Source organism: Drosophila kikkawai, chromosome 3R (assembly GCF_030179895.1).
Source record: "Drosophila kikkawai strain 14028-0561.14 chromosome 3R, DkikHiC1v2, whole genome shotgun sequence".
Taxonomy (NCBI): domain Eukaryota; kingdom Metazoa; phylum Arthropoda; class Insecta; order Diptera; family Drosophilidae; genus Drosophila; species Drosophila kikkawai.
The window spans coordinates 25,587,846-25,614,986 of NC_091731.1; the positions used below are offsets into that span (position 1 = coordinate 25,587,846).

Here is a 27,141-nt window from a genome sequence, read left to right on the forward strand (position 1 = left end):
GAACGTGCAGTCGTGGTAGCCCCTATGTTCCCCATCCCGAAAATCGATCCACTATATTGATGATCGCTAAGGCGCTTTCGAAAAATGCCCGCGCACTAATGGCAGCCATATCGTATGCAGCGCATGCGCAAATGCATAACAACGGTTTTTCAAATCGACTCTGCACTTTGCAAGCTCACCCATTTCGATTCCGATTAACCATAACTCGTCGCGACCTTAAGCGTTTTTTTCTGTGTCGCTGTCGCTCCAGTTGAACGCTAATTGGATTTCAAGCTCTGGTTTATGGTGGCCACCGCACTTCCGAATGACCACCCAACAAAGAGAAGTCATTGCTGATCACCTTTTGAGGCATTCTAGCTGATCTGTCATGCCAAATGGAATTAAGCAACGAGTACCGTGTATCTCAGACAAGGGTGACAAGGGTTTATTACCTTCTTACATGTTTCTTTCGGGAATTATTATTGCTAGTTTTAATTGAGTTTCTGTAATGCTGTTATTAAGACTGAAATAAATACATTTTATGCTATATCTGCTAGAAAAAAAACTATATTTAAATGTTCTTTTGCGGAAGTTAAAATACTTATAATACAAAAAACCAACTATAATTATTTAGAATTTTACTTTATTGAATTTCAGTCATAGTTAACGGAAAGCTGCCCCTAAAAAACATAGGAAATGGCATGGGGATGGTGTCCGTGATGCAGAGAGCTCTTCAGCAGAGGCACGTGGTGCGAGACAATGGCATGTGTGGGAGCGGCATGATGCAACACATGATGGGTCACGGGAGCATGGTGTATCACTGGAGCATAGGATCGATGCACCACAGCGGAAGCCTGGGATAGAGGCTTGAGGGCAGGTAGCTTCTTCAGTGGCTTCTGCTGGAACTGAACCTTTGGAGTAACCGATGCTGCCAACGGCTTTATTACCAATCCGGCACTTGAGAGTGGCTCTCGCCGCACCACCGCATTGAAGCCATGCACATCGTCAGCGGTGTACTCCACGGTTCGTCTGTAGCCATCGGCATCATTCACGGAATACTGGCCCTGGACCACATCTCCATCCCGGGACTCCGATTGGGACTTGACATCTCCAGTCTGCGAGTCCTGGACATCGTAGCCGAAGGAGTAGCGCGGATGGGGGTCAAAGGTGGCATCGCTTTCCGCAGATTTCACGGGCAGTAAACCCGCTTGAGCCACGGCTAAAAAGGTCACAAAAAGTGTAATCTGTAAAGAATAACACGTTATCAGTAATATATTTCCTGCCAAAGGATCACTTTAATGCTCACTTTGCTCAACATGATAGTACGATTCTCGAGTAAAAGAAGGCTAAGGTTTGCTCCTGTCGATATCTGACTTTACACAAATTCACTTTGCCTGGGACCTCTGTTTATATAGAGAACTGGCTGCCGATTGACCCAATGCCACAGTGGCCTGCATTTGCCTCGGGATCTGGATCTGGGTCCCTGCAAGGTCATCGGAGCGACTGGACCTCCCGTCCAGTCTCGCTCTAGACCGCCTAATTGGAGTTGAGTTTGCCGATGCCCCAACAAGTTTATCAGGCAATCGACAGGTTTTCAGGCAGCTTTTGGGCTGCTGCTTGGGCCTACAGCTCCTTAAATTTTTTAGCGCTGTCATTCCGAACTAAGATTCGTTAACGCTTGACAGGAATTCTGATTAATAGAGTTGCGCACTTAACTTTTTGACAGCTAATGGAATTATTTTAAAATTATTAAGGTGAAGTATAAATGAAATAAGCTTTCAAAACTTGTATCACAGCCAATAGGTTAATAATTTGATTAAGTTTTAATGAATACTTTCAACTATTAATTACTGAAACTTATTATAATAAATTCAAATTAAACAATAATAATTTAGTCGAAAATAAGTTTGATTATATTGTTTGTCAGAATTAAATAATGGTAACGAATATACTTGTATCGCCTTGTAGATGTTTTATTGAATAAGATTGCAACAATACCTTATCATATGCAAAAAATATTAATTATTAAATATTAATTTTTAATTTTTTATTACTTAAAATTATTTTTTACATTACGATCGGTTACGCCCTCTAGCGACACGATCGTTAATTTCTATATCTTCACAGCACGAACGCCGTGCGCTGGCGTCGCCACTTTTATAAATGATCTAAACTTTAAAATCATTTATTTGTTTAAAAAAAAATTAATTATAATATATACAATATATATTAGTGGATCTAGATTGGCAGAGTATATGAATCAAGTTTTCTATAGACCTTTTTGGACATGTGGTGTTCGAGTATTTGACGCTAACCGCCGAAAAGTATGCTGCCAAGTTAGTTAACTTGTATCTCTTCAGTGAAAAACTGCTATAGCTAATTTTGAATAAAAACATCTAATATATAAAATTAAAATAATTGCTTTAATTACATAGGATTCAAAGGGAATGTCTTTCAGGCAAAGCTGTAATTAACTTCAAACGAATTTAACAATTTAATTATTAATTAACTACTGTAAAGAACCATATACCAGTCACTTAAAATAATGCAAAATAAATTATTATTGTAACAGCGAATATGATTACGTTACTCTTCAAATTATTGTTAACTCACACTTTAATAACTAATATATTTCAGTGAACTACTAATTTACCATGCCAGTTTTACTCTTACCAAAAATTGTTCAACAACTTTGGGCCACCTTTTCCCCGTGGCCTGCCAATCAACAATAAAAACCGGTGCCATGGCAATTATTTCCATCCTCCTGTGCAGCTGCCTCCTGCAGGAGTCCCAGTTCGGCAAGGGAAACAAGGAAAGACTGTTATTTTAGACGGGATATTTGGGAATCCGGGGGCTGTTCTATGGAAGTCCGCTGCGATTGGCTCGCTTCTGCTGCTCAGCGGATAATGGGAGTGTGCAGAGAGTCGTCCCGCTCTAACTTTATCCGATTCTAAAATGAACGAATCTCGAACTGTGGGATTTGTCTTTATGCAGGGGAGTTTATGGTTTGTCAAGGACTTTTTGCATAATTTTGCTTCTTAGGAAGTCAAGGCCGTTGACGAGTCCGTCGACATTGTTTCTAGTGATTTGAATTACAAGAAATATTAAAGCAAAATGTATGTAAATGACAAGTTAGGATTTTAAATGTCTTTCTGGTTGTATTTTTTTATTGTTTTCTGTAAAATAATATAAGAAAACTTGAAAAATTTACTCGATTTTATAATTTAATTGATGAATTTCAGAGTCCTTTATACACATATCGATTAAAGTTTATTTTATAAAAATGTAGCAATATAATTTGCTAAAGAATATAATAATAATTAAAATTAAAGAAAAATAATAAGTTGTTAAACTTGGTATTATCTTACATATTAGAAGAAAAATCAGAATAAAAATTACTTGGAAAAAACCTGGATATTATATGTCCTAATGAAGATATCTTAGATTTAGCCACCAGGTTAATTTTTATACCCTTGCAGGGTATTATAATTTCAGTCAGAAATTTGCAACGCAGTGAAGGAGACATTTCCGACCCTATAAAGTATATATATTCTTGATCAGCATCAACAGGGGAATCTTTCTAGATATGTCAGGAAGAAATTGATTTTTTGGCCATTTTTGCAAAATTTTATAAGGGGTTACATCATTAAAATTTTTGATTTTGACAAAAAATTGAATTTTCCAAATTTTTAAATGAAGTATGCAGATTTATTAACTGTAGAAAATCTTGCACAGAACAGTTTTCCGATTTAAAATTAATGCTCTTTTGGCCTAGTTATGATAATTTTAAATTTAAAAATGTATACAAAAAATCAAGAAGTTTTTTTAATAAAAATCTGATTTTATAATACAAAATAATATTTTTCTAAGTCAAGGAATCATTTCCGACCCTATAAACCATATATATTCTTGATCAGCATCAACAGGGGAATCTTTCTAGACATGTCCGGAAGAAATCGATTTTTTGGCCATTTTTGCGAAATTTGATAAGGGGTAACATCATTAAAATTAGCAAGAATGCCCAAAAATTTTGATTTCTTAAAATTTTAAATTTGGTATGCAGTTTTTTTAAATTAATAAAAGCTAATACAAAACTGCTTTCCGAATCGAAATTAATGCATTTTTGGCTTAGTTATGATTTATTTTAATTGTTACCTGCAAGGGTATAAAAATTTTGGCTGGCCAAAGTTAGCTTTCTTTCTTGTTATTTTATTTTTTACCCAGTAAATATTTTCTATCAGCATCAACAGTTGAGTCGATCTAGCCCATTTCTAATAGAAACTATCTATAGAAAACAAAACTTAACTTCGGCTTCCCGAAGTTTGATTCCCTTTTTATAATTAAAATATTTGTTTTTTTGCTAACAGAAATAAAATATATACAATAATGTTAGCACCTTCCAGCCGTTAAGTACAAAAATAATTTAAAATTAGTTAATTATTTTTTTAAATTCTCAGTATATATCTGAAAATATTAATATGCAATAATGTTATTAAATAAAGACAGTTTTTTGTATGAGGAAAATGAATATGCACATTCAAAATTATTCAAAGAACCGCCTCAAGGAGTTTTGGTTGAGGAATTTCTTTAAGTCTAAATAAAATTTGGGCCGTCGCCAATCACAGGTATCAATCAAGAAAATACCCAAAGGAATCCCCCCGAAAGGGGTTTAGGAATTAGCCCAAAAACGGACATGTGATGAATTCGGCAACTAATTGGAGGCGGAGTCTTAAAATCGTATTCATAAACGTAATGAGCTTGGCCAATTACATATTCAATTAAAGTGGCGACGGGCCAGTTAGCGTAGCTCTTCGCCACCATTCAACAGGCATCCGTCGCCGTCTCAGCCGAACTCGATAAGTGGGTTCGATTAATTAATCATTACAGAAGCGAACAAAACGCCAGAGTCAAAAGCTGCACAAGACCATAAATTCAAAAAAAAAAAAAATGGCACAAATATCGATTTACCAAAAAAAAACAAAAATTACAAAGGAAACCCGAAAAGTACCGCCAAGTTTTGTTCTTGGAGCGGTGACAGTCGGCGCCGGGCAATCCATCAATTTGGTGCAGTGCCAATTACGCCAGTTACTCGTCACGTCACGTCTCGGACACCGGCGGACAATAGACACCGGACAGCGGATAACAAAACACCGGACAGATAGGAGCTGCCGTGTGGAGACCCCAAAGCTTTGTATAAAAAAATCGAATCGAATCAGCGTAAATCGAAAGACGGCAGCTCGAGTTTCTGGAGCTGTAACTGCGGCGGCGCCCATCAACTTGGCGTCAGCTTGCGTCCAGTTTTCGGCCATTTCGGTCGATGGTAACTCACTCGACGCCCCTCGGAACAGCCCGAGACGTCATCTAGCCCATATATCTTACTTCCGACATTTCCACGGCGCTAAGCAGACATTAATGGCGCGACTTACAAATCCCCCGAAAGTCATTATTGGAGGTGCATCGAGGACTCGACTAGACATATGCACTTATGGGTGGGAAATGTTTCTATTTGATTTCCAACTCGTATGAGTTAAGTTGATCTTATCAGACATTAGGAAAACGTATTAATTGGGTTATTTTATTAGCCTAATAAAGGATGGAATACATTTTATAATATTTGTCAGTCAACTTAATTTTAATGAATGTTAATATAATATATTCCTGGATACCTGGACCTCAGCTTTGATTATAGATGATTCTTATATATCTACATCTACTTATAATAATTTATAAAATTTGATAATGCTTCCTGTAAATCATAAAATTCTCCCTAAATTACGAAAGCAAAAGACATATCCATTTGCTAACCAACCATTATGATGGCAAAAGGGAAATACCACTTATGTGCTACCTATGTATGCCCAACTCTCCAGCAACTGTCAGGTTGTGTCCCAACCCCAGTCCCAATGTAGCAACGAGGATACTCGGTGTTTGCTTGAGCCATGTGGGACAGTTTCAGTTTTGGAATTGGGAGTGGTATTGGGATTGGGATTGGACCAAGGTAAGTTGCCTGTGTACATATCTATATATGTACGTCGAAAGACACTCGCACACATCCTGTTACTATTAATTGCTGCTGTCCGAAAAATATAACAAATCACCTTGGAGCGTTGGGCAGGAACACCCGAAAGGACGAAACGAATGGCCACTTCAGTTCACTCCTGTGGCACCGCTCCGCCTCGTCCCCTGAAATCCCCGTGCGAGTATAAAGACAAAAACTTGTGAAAATGTCAATCAAGTTGTACAAAAAAACGAGAAATACCCAATGGATGGAAAGGGAACAACGCACTTCTCCAGACAGCCAAAGATGATGCATTGTGCGTGAAAGGTGCATGAAGATATCTGACGGTTGTATCTCTATCTCCGCCAAGTGACAGACACACATGCCGGATAACTCGTAGGGGGCGCCTACGAATTGCATCCCACTGAGTCAGAGTCTGGGTCGGAGTCCAAAGCCAGGTCCAGAGACGGGGACATATACTGAGACGGAGTCGCAACCCGGAGATAATGTCAGGAGTCGGGGTCGGGGAAGTCGGTCGACGACGATTTAAATTCCACAGTGCTGCCATAGATGAGCTGTCATATGTGCAAATGACGATTGACAGCTGCCACAGTCAGCATCCGTTTGCAGCTCCTCCTGGTCGGAGTTCCAGTCCCAATCCCAATCACTAAACCCATTCCTAGTGCCCGCTGGCCATCCCCGGGCTCACTCCTCGCCCCTTACCTGCCCGTCAATTCATTTGGGAATTTCGTGCGAGGTGCTAAAACGTGCCAAAACCACAAAACAAACACACAACATTGGGTTTCCAGTTAAAACAAGACGTCGACATGAGCATGGGCAGGGGCGTAACTTTTAATACTATCAGCGGGCGGCAGGGCCGGATTAACTGGGAAACGTTTCGGGCCCAAAACAGAATCTTTGTGAATTTAATTAAGATTAAAAAATGTTTAAGGCTGGAGGCAATGTTTTATATTTTTATATATGCGCATTAGCTAATATTCAATGTAGCCTGCAAATATCAACAGGAAAATTTTTATAAAATTAATTTAGGGAATTAAATTTGTTGTTTTCCAAGGGAATGTTATCTTTTTTAGAATAATACTATCTAGATAGTCGTTTGATGGCACCTGCAGGCCCGCTGTTTTAATTATAATTGAATACATGCTTTGAAATTTGCAAGCTATTTTTTTATTTTTAATAAATTAATTTTAACTCACATTTCAAGCTTGGCAAAACAAAAAACATAATTATGGTTTGTCCCTTATTAATTTTCTCTCTATTAAATCAATACTTTTATACCTTCTAACATACTTCTTCTAAGTCATCCGCTCGAACTGGGATCCCAGATAGCCTAACAAATTCAACAGGATCTAATTATTCAGCTATTAATTAAAAGATATGTTTGCAAAATAATAGTATAGTCACATTTAACATTGTCATCTTAAAGAGATTGGTAGATAGATCATTCATTATTTTTTTTTTTGAAATGTATATTTAATATCTTTACTCTTAGAAACTGTGGCCTTTCCAAATAATTATAGTTATTTCTCTTACATCTACTATAAAAGGCTAACACAATTAAGGTTCATTGTTTGGCATGCTAATTTTCAAAATATTTCCTAAAATATCATCAGATTATTATCTTAGATACCTTATGTATTATATTAAAGATACAACCCCATAAATATTACACATCTCCCATCTTGAACTCTAAAAGTCCGCTCCTGCCATGGCGAATAGCAAAAAAAAAAAACATAACTCTGTGAAAATCTAAATGGAAACGGCAACTGCCAAAAACCGGTAGTGAGTCCACATATATGACTAACCCCGAACCGAACCACTGATAAGGCGGGAGCAAGAGAGATGCCATTACTTTCCACCATGACTGAGCGCCCCGAGTGGAAGCGAGACCACAGCACACACAACGGAGGGGGCGTGGCCTGAGTGGAACTGGTGTATGGTCTGAACGAAATCGGGTTCGGGCCAGTAATCAGTCACGACTTGGTAAGCGCGCTGGCAGCACGTCGTCGTCGTCGTCATCGTCACCGGGTGTCGTGTTTGCAGTTCTATAGAGAGATAAGGATATAGCATATAGAGCCCCGTCGCGTAATACTTTCCGATATATTCGAGATTGCAAAAACTGTGCGGCAAAGTGAAGTGAAATACCCGAGAACCAGTAAGTGATCCGAGATCCCGAAAAGTGCGGTTCCGGCGGGACAATATGATGGACGTAAGCAGCATGTACGGCAACCACCCGCACCACCACCACCCACATGCCAATGCCTACGATGGCTATGGCTCCACCGCAGCGGCGGCCGCTACGACCTCCAGCGGCTACTTTGTTCCGCAGCAACATCAACAGCAGTTGCAGCAACACCAGCAGCAACTGCAGCACCAGCAACAGCAGCAGCACCACCAGAATCAGCAACATCTCTCCTACAATGGCTACGAGAGCAGCTCACCCGGGAGCTACTATCCGCAGCAGCAGGCGCAGCTCACACCGCCGCCAACTGGTAACCACCAGGTGGTGCAGCAGCAGCAGCAACAGCTCTATCCCCACTCGCATCTGTTCAGCCCCAGTGCGGCGGAGTATGGAATCACCACGAGTGCGTCGGCGGCCGGCAATCCGGGTACTCCACTCCATCCCACGAGCCACTCGCCGGCGGATTCGTACTACGAAAGTGACTCTGTACACTCGTACTATGCCACCGCTGCCGTGGCCACCGTACCACCGCCCACAAACAACTCACCTGTGACTGCTGCAAACGCCACCAATCCCCAGCAGCAGGCGCAACAGCAGGCAGCAATCATCAGCTCCGAGAACGGAATGATGTACACCAATCTGGACTGCATGTATCCCACGGCCCAAACACAGGCCCAGGCCCCGGTGCACGGCTATGCCGGCCAGATTGAGGAGAAGTACGCCGCGGTGCTGCACGCTAGCTACGGTCCCGGACTGCTTCTAGAGGAGCAGGATCCCATGATGCAGCAGGCGACGCAGTCTCAGATGTGGCACCACCAGCAGCACCTGGCGGGAGGCTACGCTCTGGACGCCATGGACTCGCTAGGGATGCACGCGCACATGCATCACGGCCTGGCGCATGGTCACCTGGCGAACCTGGCCACCAACTCTCACCAGCAACACCCACAGCTCCAGCAACAGCACCAACAGCAGCCGGCGCATCAGCAGCAGCAGGTGCCACATCCGCAGAACCAATCGCCAGCGGGACAGCAGCAGCAACAGCATCAGCAGCAACAGAACTCCGTGTCGCCTAATGGCGGCTTGTCCCGCCAGCAACGCGGCGGTGTCATCTCACCTGGTAGCTCCACGTCCTCCTCCACCGCCTCCGTTTCGAATGGCGCACATCCCGCGAGTACACAATCAAAATCGCCAAATCACTCCAGCAGCATTCCCACCTACAAGTGGATGCAGCTCAAGAGGAATGTTCCCAAGCCACAAGGTGAGTGTGTCAAGTCAAAAATAAGTGAAAATACCAGTAAAAGAAGATTTGAGCTTACAATTATTTGCTTAAGCTAACCAAAGTTCCGATAATTTGGATAATAGAATATATATTGCATCAATATAAAAGCTAGACAAAATTTTACTAATTGTTTTTTGGCTTTATAAAAAATAAGGCAGTATTAGCCAAAACATTTACACCTTCGCACCACTTTTAATTATAGCCAGATATTATCAAATAAATTACCATTTATTAGGGAACCACATATTTGGCTAATGGCCATATTTTAGCTTCTTAACATGCAGACAACCAGTATTGTCAACTCTAATGTTTCCCTCAATAGATCACAGATTAGCTAGGAGAATAAATTAAACTAATCAGGCAGGAATATGCAAACAAACATACACACTCTTAAAAACATACAGACATAAAAAAAGAGAAGAAAATAAATTTCAAAAATTGTAAAACGATGACTTTCAAAACTGATTGACAGGCCAAGATACACGAATCAGCAAACCAGTGAAACCAGAAGAAGACGAATATGAATAATGTGAGGTTGAGGGAAGAAATACAATAATATGGGAAAAAATAGAACTTTAACAATAGTAACCACAGCTTTATGAACAATTAGCACTGCAAAAATAACAACTGACATACTTGATGCCTCCTCAGACAGAAACTCAAAGGAGACGTCCCACCGAGGGCATGTCACCTAAAAATAAGAATGTCTCTTCAAATGCCAAAGATTTCGCTTACCTCCCTTCTCCGGTCTGCAGTCTTCCAGATTCTCCCCGATCCTCCCGATCCCCAGGACCCACTCCATCTCTCATAATTTTCGCCGTTCTCTTGGACTCTCCTTTGGCATATTTCTTGCATATTTCAGATAATTTTGTCAATGCCTGTGCAGTCAGTCAGGTTGTCACTTGTCACATTGCCGAGTGGAGTTTTGTATCTCGGAATTAGCCAGCTAAGAAAATACATTTGCGTTGATAAAAAAAAAACTTCATAAAACGTATAATAAATTCATATGATAAATGAAATGTTGATTAACCAAAAGAAGCAGCGGGACAGGCAAAAACGAGTATTTTTATGGAAAGTTCATGAATTGCATAAAATACAAGTGTAAGCTTTTAATTGGTGGATTCTTATAGTAGTGTTTGTCGTAGAGTTTGAGGTCACATCAATGAATAAATAATAATTTATTGAAGTTTAATCTTTATGGCTCACCCTGAGATTTAATATAGTTTTTAATAGTTCGATAATATAATTGTATGAAAAGTTTAATAGATGATGTATATAAGGTTTATGAGGTCACCTAGGCAGGTTGTTTAGTGTTATATTTAAAGAAAACAGTTATAAATATTGACTATATTTTAATAATTTGCTTAAATAAGTTCTTAAATGATAGTTAAACTTTTTTTTCAGCTAGAAAAGCTATCTATATAGAACATAATTAATTTAATTTTAGCTCATATTCCCTTCTAAGTTCTTATTTTATGAATTAACTTTGTATTCCAAATTAATAATGCTACCCACCTTTCAATACCAAGTCCATCCATCCATCCATCCACCCAAACCTGTTGACCAATTTGTGTTCGTTGTGGGCCCGTTCGTAATGCACTTAACCTGTTCATGACTCGAGTTGCCCAACTGACGCTGATCGGCGATATCGGAGCATCGAGCGTCCGACCACTTACAGTTCAAACGTTAATCCCTTGGCTACACCAATAATCATACAAATATTTGCTTATTAATGCTGAAAAGTGTCATTTACATGCATCGTTTTCAATTAAACGACGCCACAGAGGCCCGGGCACCGAAATGCAGCCGAACCGATCAGAGATTCGAGATCCCCGATCCAAGATCCAAGATCCCCACGCGCCGCACCCAAAACCCAACCGCCTTGAGACCCAAATACGATCCCGATAGCCCCTCGAATGACGCGTGCAAAGGGAACCAGGCGCTAAGATGGGAGAGAAGGGTGGAGTTGAGAGGTGGCAGGAGTGCACTGTCATAAAGATATTTCCAAATATTTTTTGATATCCTAAACAATTTCTAAAATGATTACAATCGACGATAACGTGGTTTATTTTGGTTTTTCCAAACTTAAATTCTTGTATCTAGAAAATCTATTTTTAAATTAAAAATGGGATCTCAAAATAATAAATTTATTATGATAAATTTATAAATATTTAATTTTCTCCGTGTGGTGCAGGGGCGACCGCAAGTCAAACAAACAATTAAAGCGTGCAGCCAGCGGTCGTGAGATGCAGCTCGAATCCAGAATGAAACTTGCAACAGGGAACCGGGGGAGCCATGAGACGGAGGGCAGGGGCTGCTCCTCGGCATTTCGAACTGGAAGTCAAGTTGGCTGTCAGAAAAAATGATTATTTAAATAAGAGTCTCTCGTTTGAGCCTCACTGCAACCGAACTGTCACTGAGCAATGATCCGCTGCCTCGTGGCTCCGGCTCCCCTGGAATCCCTGGGCGTTGGATGCTGGATACTCGGTGCTCGACGCTGGATACTGGATGCTTGCCGCGAGCTCTGCGCACATGCTTGGGTCCATCTGTCATGTCATCCATTCTCGGGCAGGGAAACAGCATAATCAGCAATCATGGTTATAAATGGTAGCATTCGACATATTGGCATTCACGCACAAACGCAACCACATATACGGCCGGGATGCACGCTGACCAGTCTGCGATTCAAAGAGTTCTCTAATGTGTTAATCAGCATTTTTCAATAACCAGACCGCGATCTGGAGTTGGAGCAGGAAGAAAGGAGCAACTCGCTCCCATTTGCCATTAAGATTAATGGACATTTTTACAGGGATTTGTCACTGGCTAGGAATCGGTTTAAGATACACAAATACACGTAGAGAACTTTCTATTTTTTCAGCCACCAATATCAATCAATGTGCGAAATCTCGAAAATACATTTGACACGATTATGATGACACCTAGATAAAACTAAAATTAGCCACAGTTCGAAAGCAAAAAAATAGTAAAATAAACCAAGCAAAGAAACGAAAAACTTATCCATCATTCAAATGTCAGGGTTAAAGTATTTAGAACTCGCAGGAAACTCAAAGTTTGTATGCGAAATATGCGAGGTTCGAGTGGAACTAGGTTTATTTTTTTTGGTCTGGTATTTAGAGATGGATTTTTATGATTTTCTTGGATTTCCTGCTATAAACATTTTAAATATCTTAAGGAATTAGACCAAGCTCTTACTTTTCCTTAAAATATTCATGTAGCCGATATCTTAATAGTGTTTTCCAGATATATCATTAGTTTTTAATTAATAATGTTGAATAATTTAAAACTTCTACCGTTTTCATTGATTTTCATTCCTATCTATCCAAAGATCTATCCCCTATTATCACCCAACTAAGGCTTTTACGACCTCAGCTCGGTGATAATTTTGTTTGCTTTTATTGCCCTTTTGATGGGGCCCCCGGAATATAATTGAAAAGTTCCCATCGAGGCGGACCCGAGCTTGTTGTGGTAGAACAGTTTAATTAGTGCTTGGCAACTGGACGTTCTCCTCCGTTTCTGTTCTGCTGCTGTTCGTGTTTTATTGTTTTTTAAACGATCTACCACTTTGTTCGGGAATTTCACCCACTCCCCCGCGAAGGGGTGGGAATTTCCACACGCAAAGCTGGCGCTTACAGAAAATATGAAATATGAAAATAGCTGACAAAAGTGAAGGAAACTCGAATTAACATAAATGTTGGTGGAAAAGCAAAAGAGAACAGAAAACTTTTTGGCCAAAAGGTTGCAAAAGGTGTTAGTTTTATGGCCCACAGCAGGGGCGGGCCAGCGGTGTGGTCGAGGGGGGCATTCGCTTGGGGTATTCAACATTTATTTGATGTGATGTTTTGATATTTCTTGACACCAACACGCGACGTGGCCTGAAGAGCGGCGAATGTGCCACAATGAAAACGAAATGAATTAATTACGTTCATTTCAAAACAAAAATTGGTAAAAGCGACGAACGAGAACCCCGAGCCGAAAAACCCTCGGAGAAAAAATGAGGCAGACTATTTAAATGAAATGATATTGTGGATAGAAAAGTGACCACCAGGAATGCCAGATAACATCAAACGCTTGCCCAAACCAAGGCCCGAACCCAAACCTAACCGAACAGAACTCGGAGAGCTGAGCTGGGAGCTGGGTTCGGACTCGCCCCGCTCGCCTGTCTGTCACCGTCATCGTCACAGACTTAGGTCCGTCACAGGGGCTAGTTAGTTCATTTGCACAGAGATCGCAGCGTGAGGGGACTGGAATCAACTGAAATATTAACCAAAATTGTTTTTTCTTTTCCTAAATATAACATTTTGAAATTATAGTACATTAATTAATGAAAAAATACTTATTTTCTTTAGAAAGTTTTTTAATTCCGCTGATTTGTAAATATTTTGTTACGTATCCTTCATATGACGTTGTCAACTAGTCGTATGTGCAATTTATAAAGTATACTACAAAAGTACCTAGAAAAGTTCTTATAAAATGTATAGTTTCCTCACGACCTTCTCACGCACCCATCTCTAGTTCAGGTATTTCTATACCTCCTCCAACTTCACCGAAAAAAACAAAAGCAAACCAAGCCAAACCGGGGCCAAAAAATGTATGGCATGTGTCGTGACAAATTTTGTCCGCTGGCGCGCGCTGAGTTAACATTTTTGAAAGCGTATTATTAAATTTCTTTCCCCAAATCAGGGATAGAAGGGGGGCTCAGGTTCAGGGGAAATCGGGTAGCCCGAAGGAGCCTAGCCTTGGCCTTTGACTTGAGTTCGGCCGATCAACGAATCGATTTGTTAGGTGATAAGCCCTGGGCAGTACTTACAATAATTACCACTTAAGTGGGATAGGGTAGGGAAGGGTCAGGCCTGGATCCCGAACTCTATCTCTTTCCAAATTACCTCGGCTGCTAACCGCACTCCGTCTGCACTGCTGCGGTGACATTTACACACCTAAAATGTCAGTTTTCATAAAGTCTGACTCGATTCCAGGCGAGTTTCTGGAGACAACATGAGAAGCACATTAGTCCAGTCCGCACGACAGGCGCAGAGGGATGGAGAGAATCGGAGGGGGTTGGAACGGAGGAACTGCTCCCAAAAAAAAATTAAAGGAGCAAGCCCGATTTGGCCGATATACAGACCATATAATACCCTGTAGTAGGGTTTTTAGATGTCCAATTGGAATCGTAAACCTTTGAAATAGTTGAACACTATACCACAATATCCGATCTCAATAGATCTATATAGATATATTATATATGAATTCATAAACCCATGGGTTTATTATACCTCACTCAGTTTTCGCAAACTGGATATGCTAGAGGAAAAGCGAAATTGGGCAACGCAACCACCGCTGCATTAAAGGATATCCCTTCGAGAGGGTGGGCTTTCTCGATGTCCTTCCTTTCCTTTCGCTGTGTTATGTAATATTAAGCACAAATATGTATAGTGCACACACCGATGTGGGTATCTGTGTGGTGGTGGCGTGGTGTTGTTTGCCTTGAACGGACATTTGGTGCAAACAGTGCGCCAAAAGCGGAGGATACGGATATCTTATCTGCTGTTTGCATTCGCTCGACGATGTCCCAAGGCTCTCTCCATATCCCAGCCATGGCGCCCAATATTCCGTATTCCGTTTCCTTCGCCGTCGGGGCCGCCTTAATACTTTTCAAGTGTATAATTTAGTAAATTATATAAGTATCGCGTTACGTGCCCTGACACAAGCACAAACACACTCAGGCCGATATCACAACGATAAATGCGGCTCAATATCGTTTAGTTTTGCCTTTTGTTTTCCCTCACGTTCTGAGCGAAATTGCACAGAGTCATCGTAGCTTTTCGATTTTCCAGAAAACTTTAGTTTCCCCCTGGTCACTGCACTGATAGGGTTATCAATACGCAGCTAATTGATTGTGATTTATTTTTAGGCCCGGGACGGCTATGGTTCCGTGCTATCCTTTTAAAATTAAACGTTATTTTTAAGTTTGCTTTACTAAAAATACATTTCACTTGAAGTGGATCGTCTGGAGCTGAATGAGGCAAGCGTAGTGGATTAGCTTTGTCAACAGTTAATGGAAATCTACGCACATAATGGATCAAGGTTCTAATTGATCAGAACATACGTATTGCACAGTGATATATAACTTATGAAGAACAAATTAAAATCCAGTAAGTTGATATAAACATACATAGTTTTAAAATATGTAGAGGAAAGAACTTCAGTTTAAAGACAAAGGAACATGCATTATGGGCATATAATATCAACATCACACTTAGTATTGAATTAAATATATTTTAAAAGTGCTTGAATATCTCATATTTATCAGATTTATAAAACCATATTTTCTAAAAATAGAAAACTAACTTAAGGCAGACAAAAGTTCCTTTCAATTAGCTCGTTTTTTGTAGAGATAACTCCCTTTTCAACCAAATGGAGTTTCGTTGTAAGCGGCAGCAATAAACAAAATACTTTGCGACCTAATGAATCATTTGACGAGACAAACAGTAGTCGGCCAACAATTTAAGCTGTTCCCAAACTGATTTGGCCAAAAAGAAAACAAAAAAACGGCCAAAACAATGAGACAAATGGTTCGGGCAATGAAAACTTTTGCTCTGCGGTGCGCTTTGAATTGTTGGTAAAAAGCTCGAGCATTTAGCAATTGATCTGCGAATCAAAGGGACCGCTCTGAGCCCTAGAGCTCCACAATTGTCTCGATTTCTGGCTTCTCAGTGCGCCGGCTTGCGGGCCAAGGTGATTTCATTCCAAAAATTCTCTCCGTAACCCCGAACACAGTAGATAAAATGGTAAACGAAAGCTGTCAATTTGAAGTCCCATTGTTGGCTTCGATTATTGTTTCCAATTTTACTGCTCTCGCTGTGCGTTTCTTTCGACGATATCGGGGGGCCCATGTCCGTTGCCGCTCCCACTCTCAGTGGACTCCCCCGACGGCTCCGCCGGAGATAACGACAATGGACAGCGGGCGGCTTTAAAGTGGACATTCTAGTGGCCAGAAAGTATTAGCCATGAACGCTTGAACTTCAACTTGGCTGGCGACACGCGCTACTTGAATTGTGATTTATTTAATTTTCATTTCATCGGCTGCCGAACTGATGGATGTATCCTATCTATCTTTAGGCCCAGCCATTAGGGGCAGGAGGGTGGAATTAAGGCATTAACTATACCGCCCAATACGGGCTTAGTTTAGATTGAAAAGATTTCATTCCAAATTGATTGAGAGCTGATGGGGAATTTGGCGAAGTCTTGGAATTAAACCAAGTGCGGGTCTGTTTTAATTACTAAATATATATTAGAAATATTCCTAAAAACAAGCTAACTAACTAGATTATTGTTAATGTTGATACCTTAGTTTTGTCACTAACTAAAAGAAAGTACTTCCTAGATTACAAAAAACATTATTTTATATTCTGATTTCTTTTGTTAAAAACCATTTTCACCTTTTACTTCAATTAAAGTTATGTCCGATTAGACACAGAACTTTGAACCCCATGATTCACGATTATACGCCCAAATAATGCCTAAGCCTCGTAACACTTTTGTATGACAATCCAAATCCAAGGACAAGCAAAAATACACCTAAAATAAACAACAAAATTAAAATCTCAATTTTGTAAGAACAGCAAAGCAAAAAAAAATACACAGAGAAAGAAAAAAATGATTTATTATATTGAAATTATCTCATGTAAACAAGTCAAGTCAGTTGCCAGTTTGGCTAATGCCACTTGTCTCAGACGAAGCCCCAAAAAACAGCCCCACACCCCGGCGCACCAGTCAGTAAAATTTGTTAATTTGTCTAATGAAAATTGTATACACATATAGGCGTATTTTTCGGGGGGACTCTTGGAAAATCCAAAGTAAACCTGAGGCCTACGAGATATACGGGTAATATCGAAGGCGACAGTCTGAGGCTCGGGCGTCTTGTCTGCACGAATTTCCACGGCGGGCACGAAGATTGATGATGACATTAGCATCATTGTCGAAAAATATTTCTTTTAAAGCCAGCTAAAGGACGAAGCGCAGGAACCTTTTTTTCTTTTTGCAAACCACTTGAGAGGCAAAATGTTTTGAAATTTGTTTTGTTGACATTTTAATTTGCAAATACTCCTTGGTATATGGAGTGTGTGATGTACGTATACATATTATGTGCGAACGAATGGAGCATTAATTGAATTAAATCATCAAAAACTGGCAGGAGGATGAGGGAAGGAGGCGGTGGCTGGAATGGGGAAAGGGCCATGTCAAGTGGAGCCACTCAAAGTGTTGACTGTCAGCCACACGCACACCCGACTGGAGTGTATATAAACATCGTATATATCTCCCTCTGTGTATATAGTAGATGTGTGCCAGCTCACATTTCTTGTATTTCCTTTTGGCATTTGGCAGCCATTTTTATTCGAATATTTTTTCCCTGCCTTTTTTTCATTTCTTTTCCTAAGACCCCATCGAACACCCTTATTTCAACAGCTCTTCGGCAAATGTCCGTACATATATACTTATATTGTGCTATGTTTATGTACGAATACAAAAAGGGAAACTATGAACATCTACACATGCGTGCATTTTCGTTCGGTGATCCGTCATCTTGTCAGAATGTATTATTCGAATTAAGATTTTACTTTTTTCTGCTGCTGCCATTGAATTGAATTAACACACAGGCAAAGCGACCAAAAGAGCAGCTGTAGCACCAGGGAAAAACTAACCCCCTGCCCATTTCGCCAGTCCGCCCCTGGAAACAGAAAAAATTTCGGTTACTTAGTTCTATTCTTAATATGGCCAAATCAAAGCCCTCTAGCCAAAGTTTAAAAATAAATACCCACCAACAAATAATTAGCCATAAAAAAATTATTGTTACTCGGAAATACTGAGTTGTCACTGCTATCGTTTGGGCACTTGAGCTAATTATCGACCAGCACCTGGAGATAATCTACCAAATAATTGTCAAACTTAACTAAATTTATTTACTTTTAAAGCATAAAATATATAGCATGGAAAATAATTAAACAGAACATTATAAATTATGTTCATTACTAGCTAGACTTGATAGCATTTTTCAATCCTTTTCCTACAACTAGATTGTTTAATTTTGTGAATAAAGATGTTTTAGTTTTACATTTAAGTTCATTTCCCTTCTTATTTGCATCATAAATAAATTTTACTGAATTATCCAAATTAATATCATATGTGAATTTGATCCATACTGAAATCAATCGACATACAACATGCCTAATTTAATTTTTCCCCAAACCCCTTTTCATGTCGCAATCTTCGGCCATTTCTTATCGCCATACAAAATATGTAGTACAAATAATGTCGACAATTTTGATTTTCTGGTCTATCGGATGGCTACCGGTATTCAGCGTAATCTATAGAATAGAAAATAAAAATAAAATAAACAAAAAGAAAAAAACAGTAGCCAAAACGTTGCTATTAAGATAACACAAATATGTGCATACGAGTATCTGGGTAAATATTTAAATCGCGCTCGGCACTCTGTTGTGTGGTTGTGGTGTTGTCTGTGACGGCGACATAATTTTCCAAAAGGTAAACAAACAAAAAAGAGACACACGAACGGCTCAAACAGATCAAAGATGTTCGATAAGGACTTGAAAACTTCTTCCGGGGAGACAGTTAACAAGATTAAGAAATCGTTGCCCAGGCGCCAGCTGAGACATTTTCTAATGCCCCATACGAGGTTCACATATCTGACTCAGACAGCCTGCCAGATTTATTTTCAAAATTTTGAAACCCTTTGTCGAACAATTTTCATGTGTGTTAGACATCGTGACTAATAAGCCGCGGGACGTCTGCTATGCCCATACAAAACTTTCAATTAAGCTGGAAAACTTGACTTTTGCTTCGTGGTCTTTGTGGCTTCGTCTTTGGTTTTGGATTCTTTTTTTGGGGAACGATGATATGTAGATACAATTATGAGAATTTGGCTTTTGTGCATTTCACGATTCGTGTTTGAAATGTAGATACCAAGATACGACTGCATCATCGCATGACATGTGGAAAAAGTCACGGGTTGACAGGCGGCCAATAAAACTGACAGAATGAATGGACATGGCTCGTGGATTTTCGACGGGATTATGCCAGTTTAGTCAAGTCAGTGAGAAGGAGAGAGTCCCAGAATGCGGACCCCGAAATGCCAAAGAGTGTTGACTGTGCCTAATTAGCTGCGGGGTCAACGTGAACCCTCCCCCGAAAAAAGGGTTCTCCGACGCCGAGATTGCCAACTCAATTAGTGCCGACTGACCTCTGGTCAGAGAAGCCGAACATCTGTCCCGATCGATGTACAGCCTCGTCGTCGTCTCTATCGATTGCAAAATATTATGGGCCATATTGGCACTTTCCTATTGGGGGCCATAAATTACAGCCAGGTGATCAATCAAATCGTCACCAGAGCCACCGATCGTCAGCATATTTTGGGGCTGCTTTTGTGCACTTTTATGGCCCCAGATTATGGGCCAGCAGAATCGGTTCTCGAAAGTTTCGCCACATGACGTTGATGTTGATGTTGTTGTGTTTAATCAACAATTAAAACAATTTACTTTTAATTGAAATATAATTTTCTATTTGCACTCGAATTAAATATTATTATCAATTGAGCCGTCGGCCAGACAGCGTTCCACGCACTACGCTCCGCTCGGGTACGGTCTCCGGTCTCTGGGCTACGGGCTCAGGCCCACTTAATCGCCCCGAAACGGACCCCATGTAATGCTACCCGGGCCCCCAGATTGCCAGTGTGTGTACGAGTGGGGATCTCCGTAAAGTGGCAGTGGCGCCTACATAATAGAAATGATAATATCATTATATCATATCAAAATGGCCGTTCTCGGGCGTATGACTCACGACGGCAAAGAACTGTACGTGGAGCAAAGAATTCAAGGACAACTAGTTGGTTAATGCAACTGATTTCTGGTGAAGAATAAAAAATTGAGAAAGAGTTTCAGAATAATATTAAAACAAAGAATCTGTTCATTAGAACTTCTAGAAATACCCAACGGGCAGATAAGTGCTAACACCTTTAACACCTTTAAACATCCCTTGACTTCTTCTGCTAGAAATAATTTATAAATTCAATTAACTTACTTCAATAATTTATCTTATTCTTTAAATCAATAATCACCTTGTTCGACCTGGTTAAGACAATCACAGCTGACTGTGTGCCTTGCCCAGATTCACGTCCTCAGCTTTTCACACGGGAATTGGTGGTGATGCAAGGGAAGATATGCAAAAGTCAACAAGCGTTTGACTGAGCTAAACCTGCAATTGTAATTACCGCTAGTTGAGATGTTATCAAATTACATTGTGGCGCCTCTGGCTGTTGCACTCCTTCCCCTCTTTGGAGGAGGGTTCCGCTGCAACGCGACTCTGGCTGTTTACATTGATTGTCAACAGTGTCACTTGAGCGCCATGGTGCCAGCCCTCTGGCACACCCACCCCCTCTGGGAGATGGCCTTCAAGGGGGAGAATGGAGTTCCCTACTTTCCACTCTTCGTTCGGAGCAGCACTGAAGTGGAAGCAAGCCCCGATAATGCTCTCTAAAACTAATATTACAAAGTAGATACCGTTTGGCGCCGGACAAAAGCGACAGTGCCGCCAACTGGCCGCGACATGTTTGACAACCCGAGCGACACCACCAGTGGCTGAGGCAGCCGTGCCACTAACAGAGGCCGCACCGTGCCACAGTGGAGACAGAAATGAAAACAGATATATCTATATTTTATGTAAAGAATTATGAGGGTTTTTTGCCCATAAGGGATTCTATCTGTAGCCTTACATTTAACTGCAAACTTAAAGAAGACTTATGTATATTTTGATTTGTGAATCATAAAAAATATTTAAAATAATAACTGAAAAACCTCAACAATAATTTAAAGGAAAAAACGAATGGCATCTTGGCCTTATTTCCTTCCGTGTAATGGATATAATTTACACCACTGTGCATTGATTGGCGGCAACATATTGATAACCTAACCGGAATGCAGTAACTCTCAACTGTCGCAGTAGCTGCTGCTGCTGCTATTAATGCTACCGTGAATGTGAACGGAAACGTGAAGGTGGTTGGGAATTCGACTTTGACTGTGACTTGCGACTGGCGGCTGCAACTGCTGCCGCCGCAACGAGTGTGTTTGGTTTTGTTTGCCGGAAAATTCAAATGTAGCCCAAGCCACTCTACGCGGTAATCCTGCGGCTTGTTTTCTTAGACATTCCTGTGTGCATTACGATAGGAGGCTAGGCAGCCAGCCCGACATCCACTTATCGATCGCTCCGCGCAAACATTTCCCAAATCCTCGAAAGGTGCGCGCCAGCTACTGTGCGGATATGGCGGGCTGGATGCCAATTTGGGTATCAGTGGCACTTGGAGGAGCCGTCATAAATTCATCACTCATTCGGCTCTGTGAAACTTATTTATTGGTCGGTTGGCTCGGGGTTCTTGATTTATTGCACTCGCAGCGGCCAATTGCCTAAAAACTATTAAAACAACTCGATAACTAAACGGGCTCGACCAGTAGTAGTATTAATATTGCCACCGATCGGCGTCTTTTTAACTTCGGAAATGGTTAATCATCGTCAGGGAGCTCTTGAGGTTCAGTTACGATGGCCGCATAATGCTTATTAATTGATTTATGCTGAAGAAGTTTTCATTTAGATTTATGACTGTGTGAAAAGGTTTTTTATGGGCTTTTAAAGTTGGATCCATAAATTAAATATCACTTTAATGGTATTTTATAAAGATATTACTTTCACACATTTTAAAACTTATTTATATTTTTCTTTACCTAATAAATTGGTTCACTTTTCAATAATTTTGTATACTATTCTTTACCTTTAGAAAATAATGTTCCAAGTAATTTTTAAATGGAAATCCTCACAACACATGTAAAGAACTGCAATTATCCGCTTTTTGTGTTGAAGGTAGAATTTCTTCCAGACTAAATACAAAATCCAAATCCTAGACAAACCCACAAATATCATAATTCCCGTACCTCCCTCCAAGCAAAGTGTGAGTTTAAGTCAGAGCCAGAGGATATCAGTTAGCGAGCCGAATGCCCGCTGTCAGGATAATCCCTATATTTTCAAACAAACCTATTGGCCGCATTAAATCCTTCTATGGAAAGGCAAACGGCCAAAAGGAATTATTTTCATCATCGTCGGCTTTAGCCACGGGGCGCATGTCAAATTATGAATAAAATGCAAAATCACGCAAAACAAACCAAAAGTCAAAAGTTAAAGATACAGAGAGATGAGGGAGAGTAAAGGGAAGGAAAGGAAGAGGATCGAAACTCTCACAATGATTAGCTGCGACAGCTAAAGATCAACCCAAGGGATCGGTCGGATCTTCTTGAAACCACAACAAATACAGAAAAACAAGGATTACACTACAAATAAAAATATGATATGATATATAAAATATTATATATTCGTAATCAAATCTCTGAAATAAGGATTACACTGATATATTATATTATATATAAGTACTATATGTTTAAGTTGAAAGATTTAACTTGAAACTTACGTTCAACAAATCTAGCATTGCAATTTATATTAAGAATTATAAAGACATAAATTTCCCCAAGTGTACTTATACTCACGCCCCTCTGCCTTTCCTTTGCAGCTCCTAAACTACCTGCCAGCGGAATTGCCAGCATCCACGACTACCAAATGAACGGGCAGCTGGACATGTGCCGCGGTGGTGGTAACGGCGGCGGCAACGGTGTCGTCACCAGCTCTGTTGGTGTGGGCGGCAACGGATCCTCTGGGATCGGCAATGTCCTGGCCGTGCAAAACTCCCTGATGCTGGCAAACAATGGATCGCCCGGGAGCGCTCATCCCAACGGATTGGGCGTCGGCGTGGCAATGGGCAATGGGTCCGGAGGGGGCCTGAGCAGCTGCAGCCTCTCCAGTAGCACCAACAATTCCGGCCGGACAAACTTCACCAACAAGCAGCTGACGGAGTTGGAAAAGGAGTTCCACTTTAACCGCTACTTGACGCGGGCGCGACGCATTGAAATCGCCAATACACTGCTGCTAAACGAAACTCAGGTAATGATTACAATAGTATAACCTTTTTAAATCTTAGATAGGAAAAGTAAATGTTTAGTATTTAATGTAAATGGAAAGCAAATGCAATTCAAGGAAAAGAAATACAATTAAGTGACAAAATTTAACATAACTTTTAGCTTCAGAATGATTTAGTAAAACTTTTAATCCTTATTCTCTATAAGAAAGATTGAAAATAACATGTAGACTCGATGAAAGATAAATATGTATGCAAAAACTAAGGATTAATCCAAGCACCTTAGATTCGCGGCATCGTGTCTTGCTCTCCGTGTTGTCCTAGTTCGGTCTTACGGTCCAAGTCCTTGCTGGGTTGAAGACCGTTGGAGCTCCCACGAGTAGCTGAGGCCACTCTAAGAGACCATCGCCTGGGTGCCATAGGAGATGGTGCTGCTTTTCGTCTTGGAGTTGCCACAGCCACAGTAGGTGCTTTTGGAATTGAATTAACTGCAGCAGTAGCCTCTGCAGCGGCTTGTTGCAGCAGTAAATTCATCTTTTTGGCCTTTTTCGGCTTGCAATCTTTCAAATGCTTATTGAAGTGACGGTGGAGCAAGTGCTTCATCATTTTTTTGCCACAGGAGCTGCACTTAACAAACGCGTGGACCTCTAGTTTGTGGGCTTTGAGATTCTCCTTGGCCCTGCATGAGAATCTGCACATAGGACACTTGAAGCGCCGCCGCATCTGGTGCCACTTCATGTGGAACTTAAAGCGCGCCTCCTGGTTACTAGGGAATTGCTTGGCGCAGATCTGGCACTTCCAGGCCTTCGGCTCGTGATACAAATGAACGTCGTAAATGTCCAGATTATCCATACTGCCCTGCATAGTGCGATCGCGATGCATAGGCTTATTCAGCGGCGCGACATATAGCTCCAGCGATCTCATATAATCGAACTTTGCCAGAGTGTCCAGGCAGCTGCTTTTAAGCTTTAGCACCGTTTGAAACTCAGCAAGGCACGCGGTGCACATGTACTGCGGAAGTCCGTCCTCCCGGGCCACCTTTCGTAATTGCTTGGATTAACATTCAAGGCCATTGGAAAAGACCGATCCCACACTAACCTGCATTTTCCAAGCGGTTAACTGCTCTGCGATCTCGTCCATAGCGATTATGGGCTTCACCTGATCCGTGTCCGGGACAAGGGAAAACTTATTCCCGCAAGTGCGACAGGACTCCATTATATTGCTTTTATTCTTGGAAAATATTTGACAGACATTACAGCTTGCCACGAGTTTGCAGTGTTGAAAATGTTCTTAAAATTAACACTCAAAAACCAGGGCTGAATCTTTTCTGTACTGTACTTATATTAGGGCAGTTCTCCCTTTGTAATGGTAGAAAATCAAAATTAACGGAAAGTTAACCAGAGGTTAAGGCTTCAACACTATTTTATATACTCTTATGATGCTAAAAATATATAATGTTAAATATAAATCTTAAAAATACTTCTCAAGTAAGACCCTTATATGTGTGAACTTGTTGACAAATTTTCATCAAAAATGATATCAGTTTTGAAAGAGTTAAGAAACGTACCAATAGGAATGAAGAGGGATCTGCGGGTTTGGGAAACTTAACATAAAATAAATGGAGTCTTGTAAATTGCCAGACAACTTCATAGGGGTCATACATCCGTTGAACTATTCCTATGTTGTAATAGACAATAGTCAAAAGTTATGAAAGCATTTTGAATTAATAAGGATAAATTTTAAGAAAATTAAGAACCAAATAAAAATTAATTTAGTAAAGAATAATTTTCTGAAGCTTCTTTTATAACTTTATTAACTATTAAAACTTATAAACATTTAAATGTTTGCTTGCAGGTTAAAATCTGGTTTCAAAACCGACGCATGAAACAGAAAAAGCGAGTGAAGGAGGGCCTCATTCCGGCGGACATTTTGACGCAGCACTCGGCTCCCGTGATCAGCGAGAAGCCGCCTCAAACGCAACAACAACAGCAGCAGCAGCAAACTGAGTTGCAGATGAAGCCGCAGGCCAGCGATCTGGGCAGTAACGAGTTGTCCACAGCAGCAACATCGGCGGCAGCAGCACCATCATTGACGGCAGCAACCGCCAAGCAAAGTTGAATGCTTTTCGCTGCTGAACTTGTTATTGTTATTGCTATAGCTGTTGTTTTTGTTTTTATTGTTGTTGCCGCCAAAATATTGACGCATTTCGTTGTGATAAATTAATAGAAAATGCCCAGAAGATCAGAAAGAAATAAACTAAATAACTAAATAAATATAATGTCATATTTGTAGCAAATTAAAAATTAATATAAAACCATACAAAATCGGTAATCAAACGCTAGAAACTTGTGGAATCGAGGTGCCATATTCAATCTAGGGGCTGTAAATACTTAAACTTAATTTTCGCATTGCCGCAGCTGAAGTTCGTTAGACTAGCATAAACTAAACTCAGGGTTATATGAAAAATCAAAATAACTTAAAAGCACGCAGAGCAATTGACTAAACAAGATACTAAAACTCACAGAATCAAAAGTAAAATCCAAAATTTAAATGTTAAATAAAGAACTACATACTTACATACCACGTAGAACCCCAAGTGTACACCACCACTCGTCTGTAGTATTATTAGCTAAGTTATTCGTTTTGTGCTAGCGTGTAATAATCGGTAAAACAATCTTGATGTACGTCTGTATATTTAATCTAGTCCTAATTGTAACATAATTATAACTGTACAACACCTACATACATATATGAATAAACAATAAACAAAACCGATTGCAAATTGTTAATGAACAGTGTGTGGACAACTTATTACGAGAGTGGGTATTACAATAATGTTGGCGATCTCGAAAATTCGTGGCATATCACTGACAAATTATGCACACATTTTTATTATTTATTTTCGGTCCCAAATACACCCGATAAGCGAGGTAACATTTGGGGAATTCAAGGAATAACCTTCAAACCATATATATAATATAGGATATCTTGATTAATTGGAATGGAATGGTCAGAATACGAAATATGCAAATCTATCATGGCGTTGACAGACCTGGCTTGGGGATTACAGATCCATGCATCACATGTTTATGGAAAACTCGCATTTTTTCCGGGGATTTATTGATTTTATATTTTTGAGTAATTTCGCCGCCAAGAAAATTACCTAGCAAATTCATCAATCGACTTTGACCAAAACAGTTTTGCATACCTCTGATAGATAGGATTTTAAGACCACATTATAGATTGCAGGAACGTTGGAATCTCAGAAATTAACCAAGAATTTGTATCATGACTCATAGAATGAGAAAGACAACTGGTACAACAAACTGGTACTGAATGGTTAAAAAAATACTATACATATTCTATCAGGACACGACATATGTTTTTATTTTCCGTGCCTTGGTCGTAGTTTGGCTTTTGTTTTACTCTTTTTACGCATAAAGTCAACAATCCCATAAAACCTTTTAATTATGAAAGAATACTTTAATCGATTTAAATGTTGCATTTTAATAAAAATTAAAAATGTAATATCAAATTAAATAAGAAAAACATTTAAGGATTTAAGGATCTTTTGACATGCACTGCTTGCTTAACGGTTTTTACTTTAGGCCAACAAAAAACAATGTGACCATCTGCTG

General features: G+C 40.2%; 3 protein-coding genes across 5 annotated transcripts; 1 reads left to right on the top strand and 2 right to left on the bottom strand.

Annotated features, from left to right (window-relative positions):
* Positions 1-626: 626 nt before the first annotated feature.
* On the bottom strand, positions 627-23,208 carry Edg84A (Ecdysone-dependent gene 84A). Of its 2 annotated transcripts, XM_070287121.1 has the most exons (4): positions 23,079-23,208; positions 10,975-11,401; positions 10,195-10,405; positions 627-1,223 (listed from the first exon to the last, which is right to left on the bottom strand). In XM_070287121.1, the coding sequence occupies exons 3-4, from the start codon at positions 10,312-10,314 to the stop codon at positions 660-662; spliced, it is 684 nt and encodes a 227-aa protein (XP_070143222.1). In that variant the 5' UTR covers positions 10,315-10,405; positions 10,975-11,401; positions 23,079-23,208; the 3' UTR covers positions 627-659. The 2 variants fall into 2 exon arrangements, with proteins under 2 accessions (XP_070143222.1, XP_017030678.1); XM_017175189.3 differs by lacking the exons at positions 10,195-10,405; positions 10,975-11,401; positions 23,079-23,208 and adding an exon at positions 1,286-1,632.
* Positions 8,003-26,240, top strand: lab (labial). 2 transcript variants are annotated; one of them, XM_017175254.2, is made up of 3 exons: positions 8,003-9,438; positions 23,102-23,529; positions 25,358-26,240. In XM_017175254.2, exons 1-3 carry the CDS (start codon positions 8,199-8,201, stop codon positions 25,619-25,621), a joined length of 1,932 nt encoding a protein of 643 aa, XP_017030743.1. In that variant the 5' UTR covers positions 8,003-8,198; the 3' UTR covers positions 25,622-26,240. The 2 variants fall into 2 exon arrangements, with proteins under 2 accessions (XP_017030743.1, XP_070143221.1); XM_070287120.1 differs by lacking the exon at positions 8,003-9,438 and adding an exon at positions 15,593-15,629.
* LOC121501862 (transcriptional repressor CTCFL-like) lies at positions 23,786-24,779 on the bottom strand. The gene is made up of 2 exons (XM_041774370.2): positions 24,602-24,779; positions 23,786-24,541 (listed from the first exon to the last, which is right to left on the bottom strand). The coding sequence occupies exons 1-2, from the start codon at positions 24,716-24,718 to the stop codon at positions 23,786-23,788; spliced, it is 873 nt and encodes a 290-aa protein (XP_041630304.1). The 5' UTR covers positions 24,719-24,779.
* Positions 26,241-27,141: the final 901 nt, after the last annotated feature.

What these genes read in the sequence shown, in the direction of transcription:
- lab (XM_017175254.2), top strand. Translation starts at nt 8,199, where the DNA reads ATGATGGACGTAAGCAGCATGTACGGCAACCACCCGCACCACCACCAC. An exon ending in GAATGTTCCCAAGCCACAAG is followed by an intron (nt 9,439 to 23,101) that starts GTGAGTGTGTCA and finishes TTTCCTTTGCAG; the next exon opens with CTCCTAAACTACCTGCCAGC. An exon ending in TGCTGCTAAACGAAACTCAG is followed by an intron (nt 23,530 to 25,357) that starts GTAATGATTACA and finishes GTTTGCTTGCAG; the next exon opens with GTTAAAATCTGGTTTCAAAA.
- Edg84A (XM_070287121.1), bottom strand. Translation starts at nt 10,314, where the DNA reads ATGCAAGAAATATGCCAAAGGAGAGTCCAAGAGAACGGCGAAAATTAT. An exon ending in CTGCAGACCGGAGAAGGGAG is followed by an intron (nt 1,224 to 10,194) that starts GTAAGCGAAATC and finishes TATTCTTTACAG; the next exon opens with ATTACACTTTTTGTGACCTT.
- LOC121501862 (XM_041774370.2), bottom strand. Translation starts at nt 24,718, where the DNA reads ATGGAGTCCTGTCGCACTTGCGGGAATAAGTTTTCCCTTGTCCCGGAC. An exon ending in TAACCGCTTGGAAAATGCAG is followed by an intron (nt 24,542 to 24,601) that starts GTTAGTGTGGGA and finishes CAATTACGAAAG; the next exon opens with GTGGCCCGGGAGGACGGACT.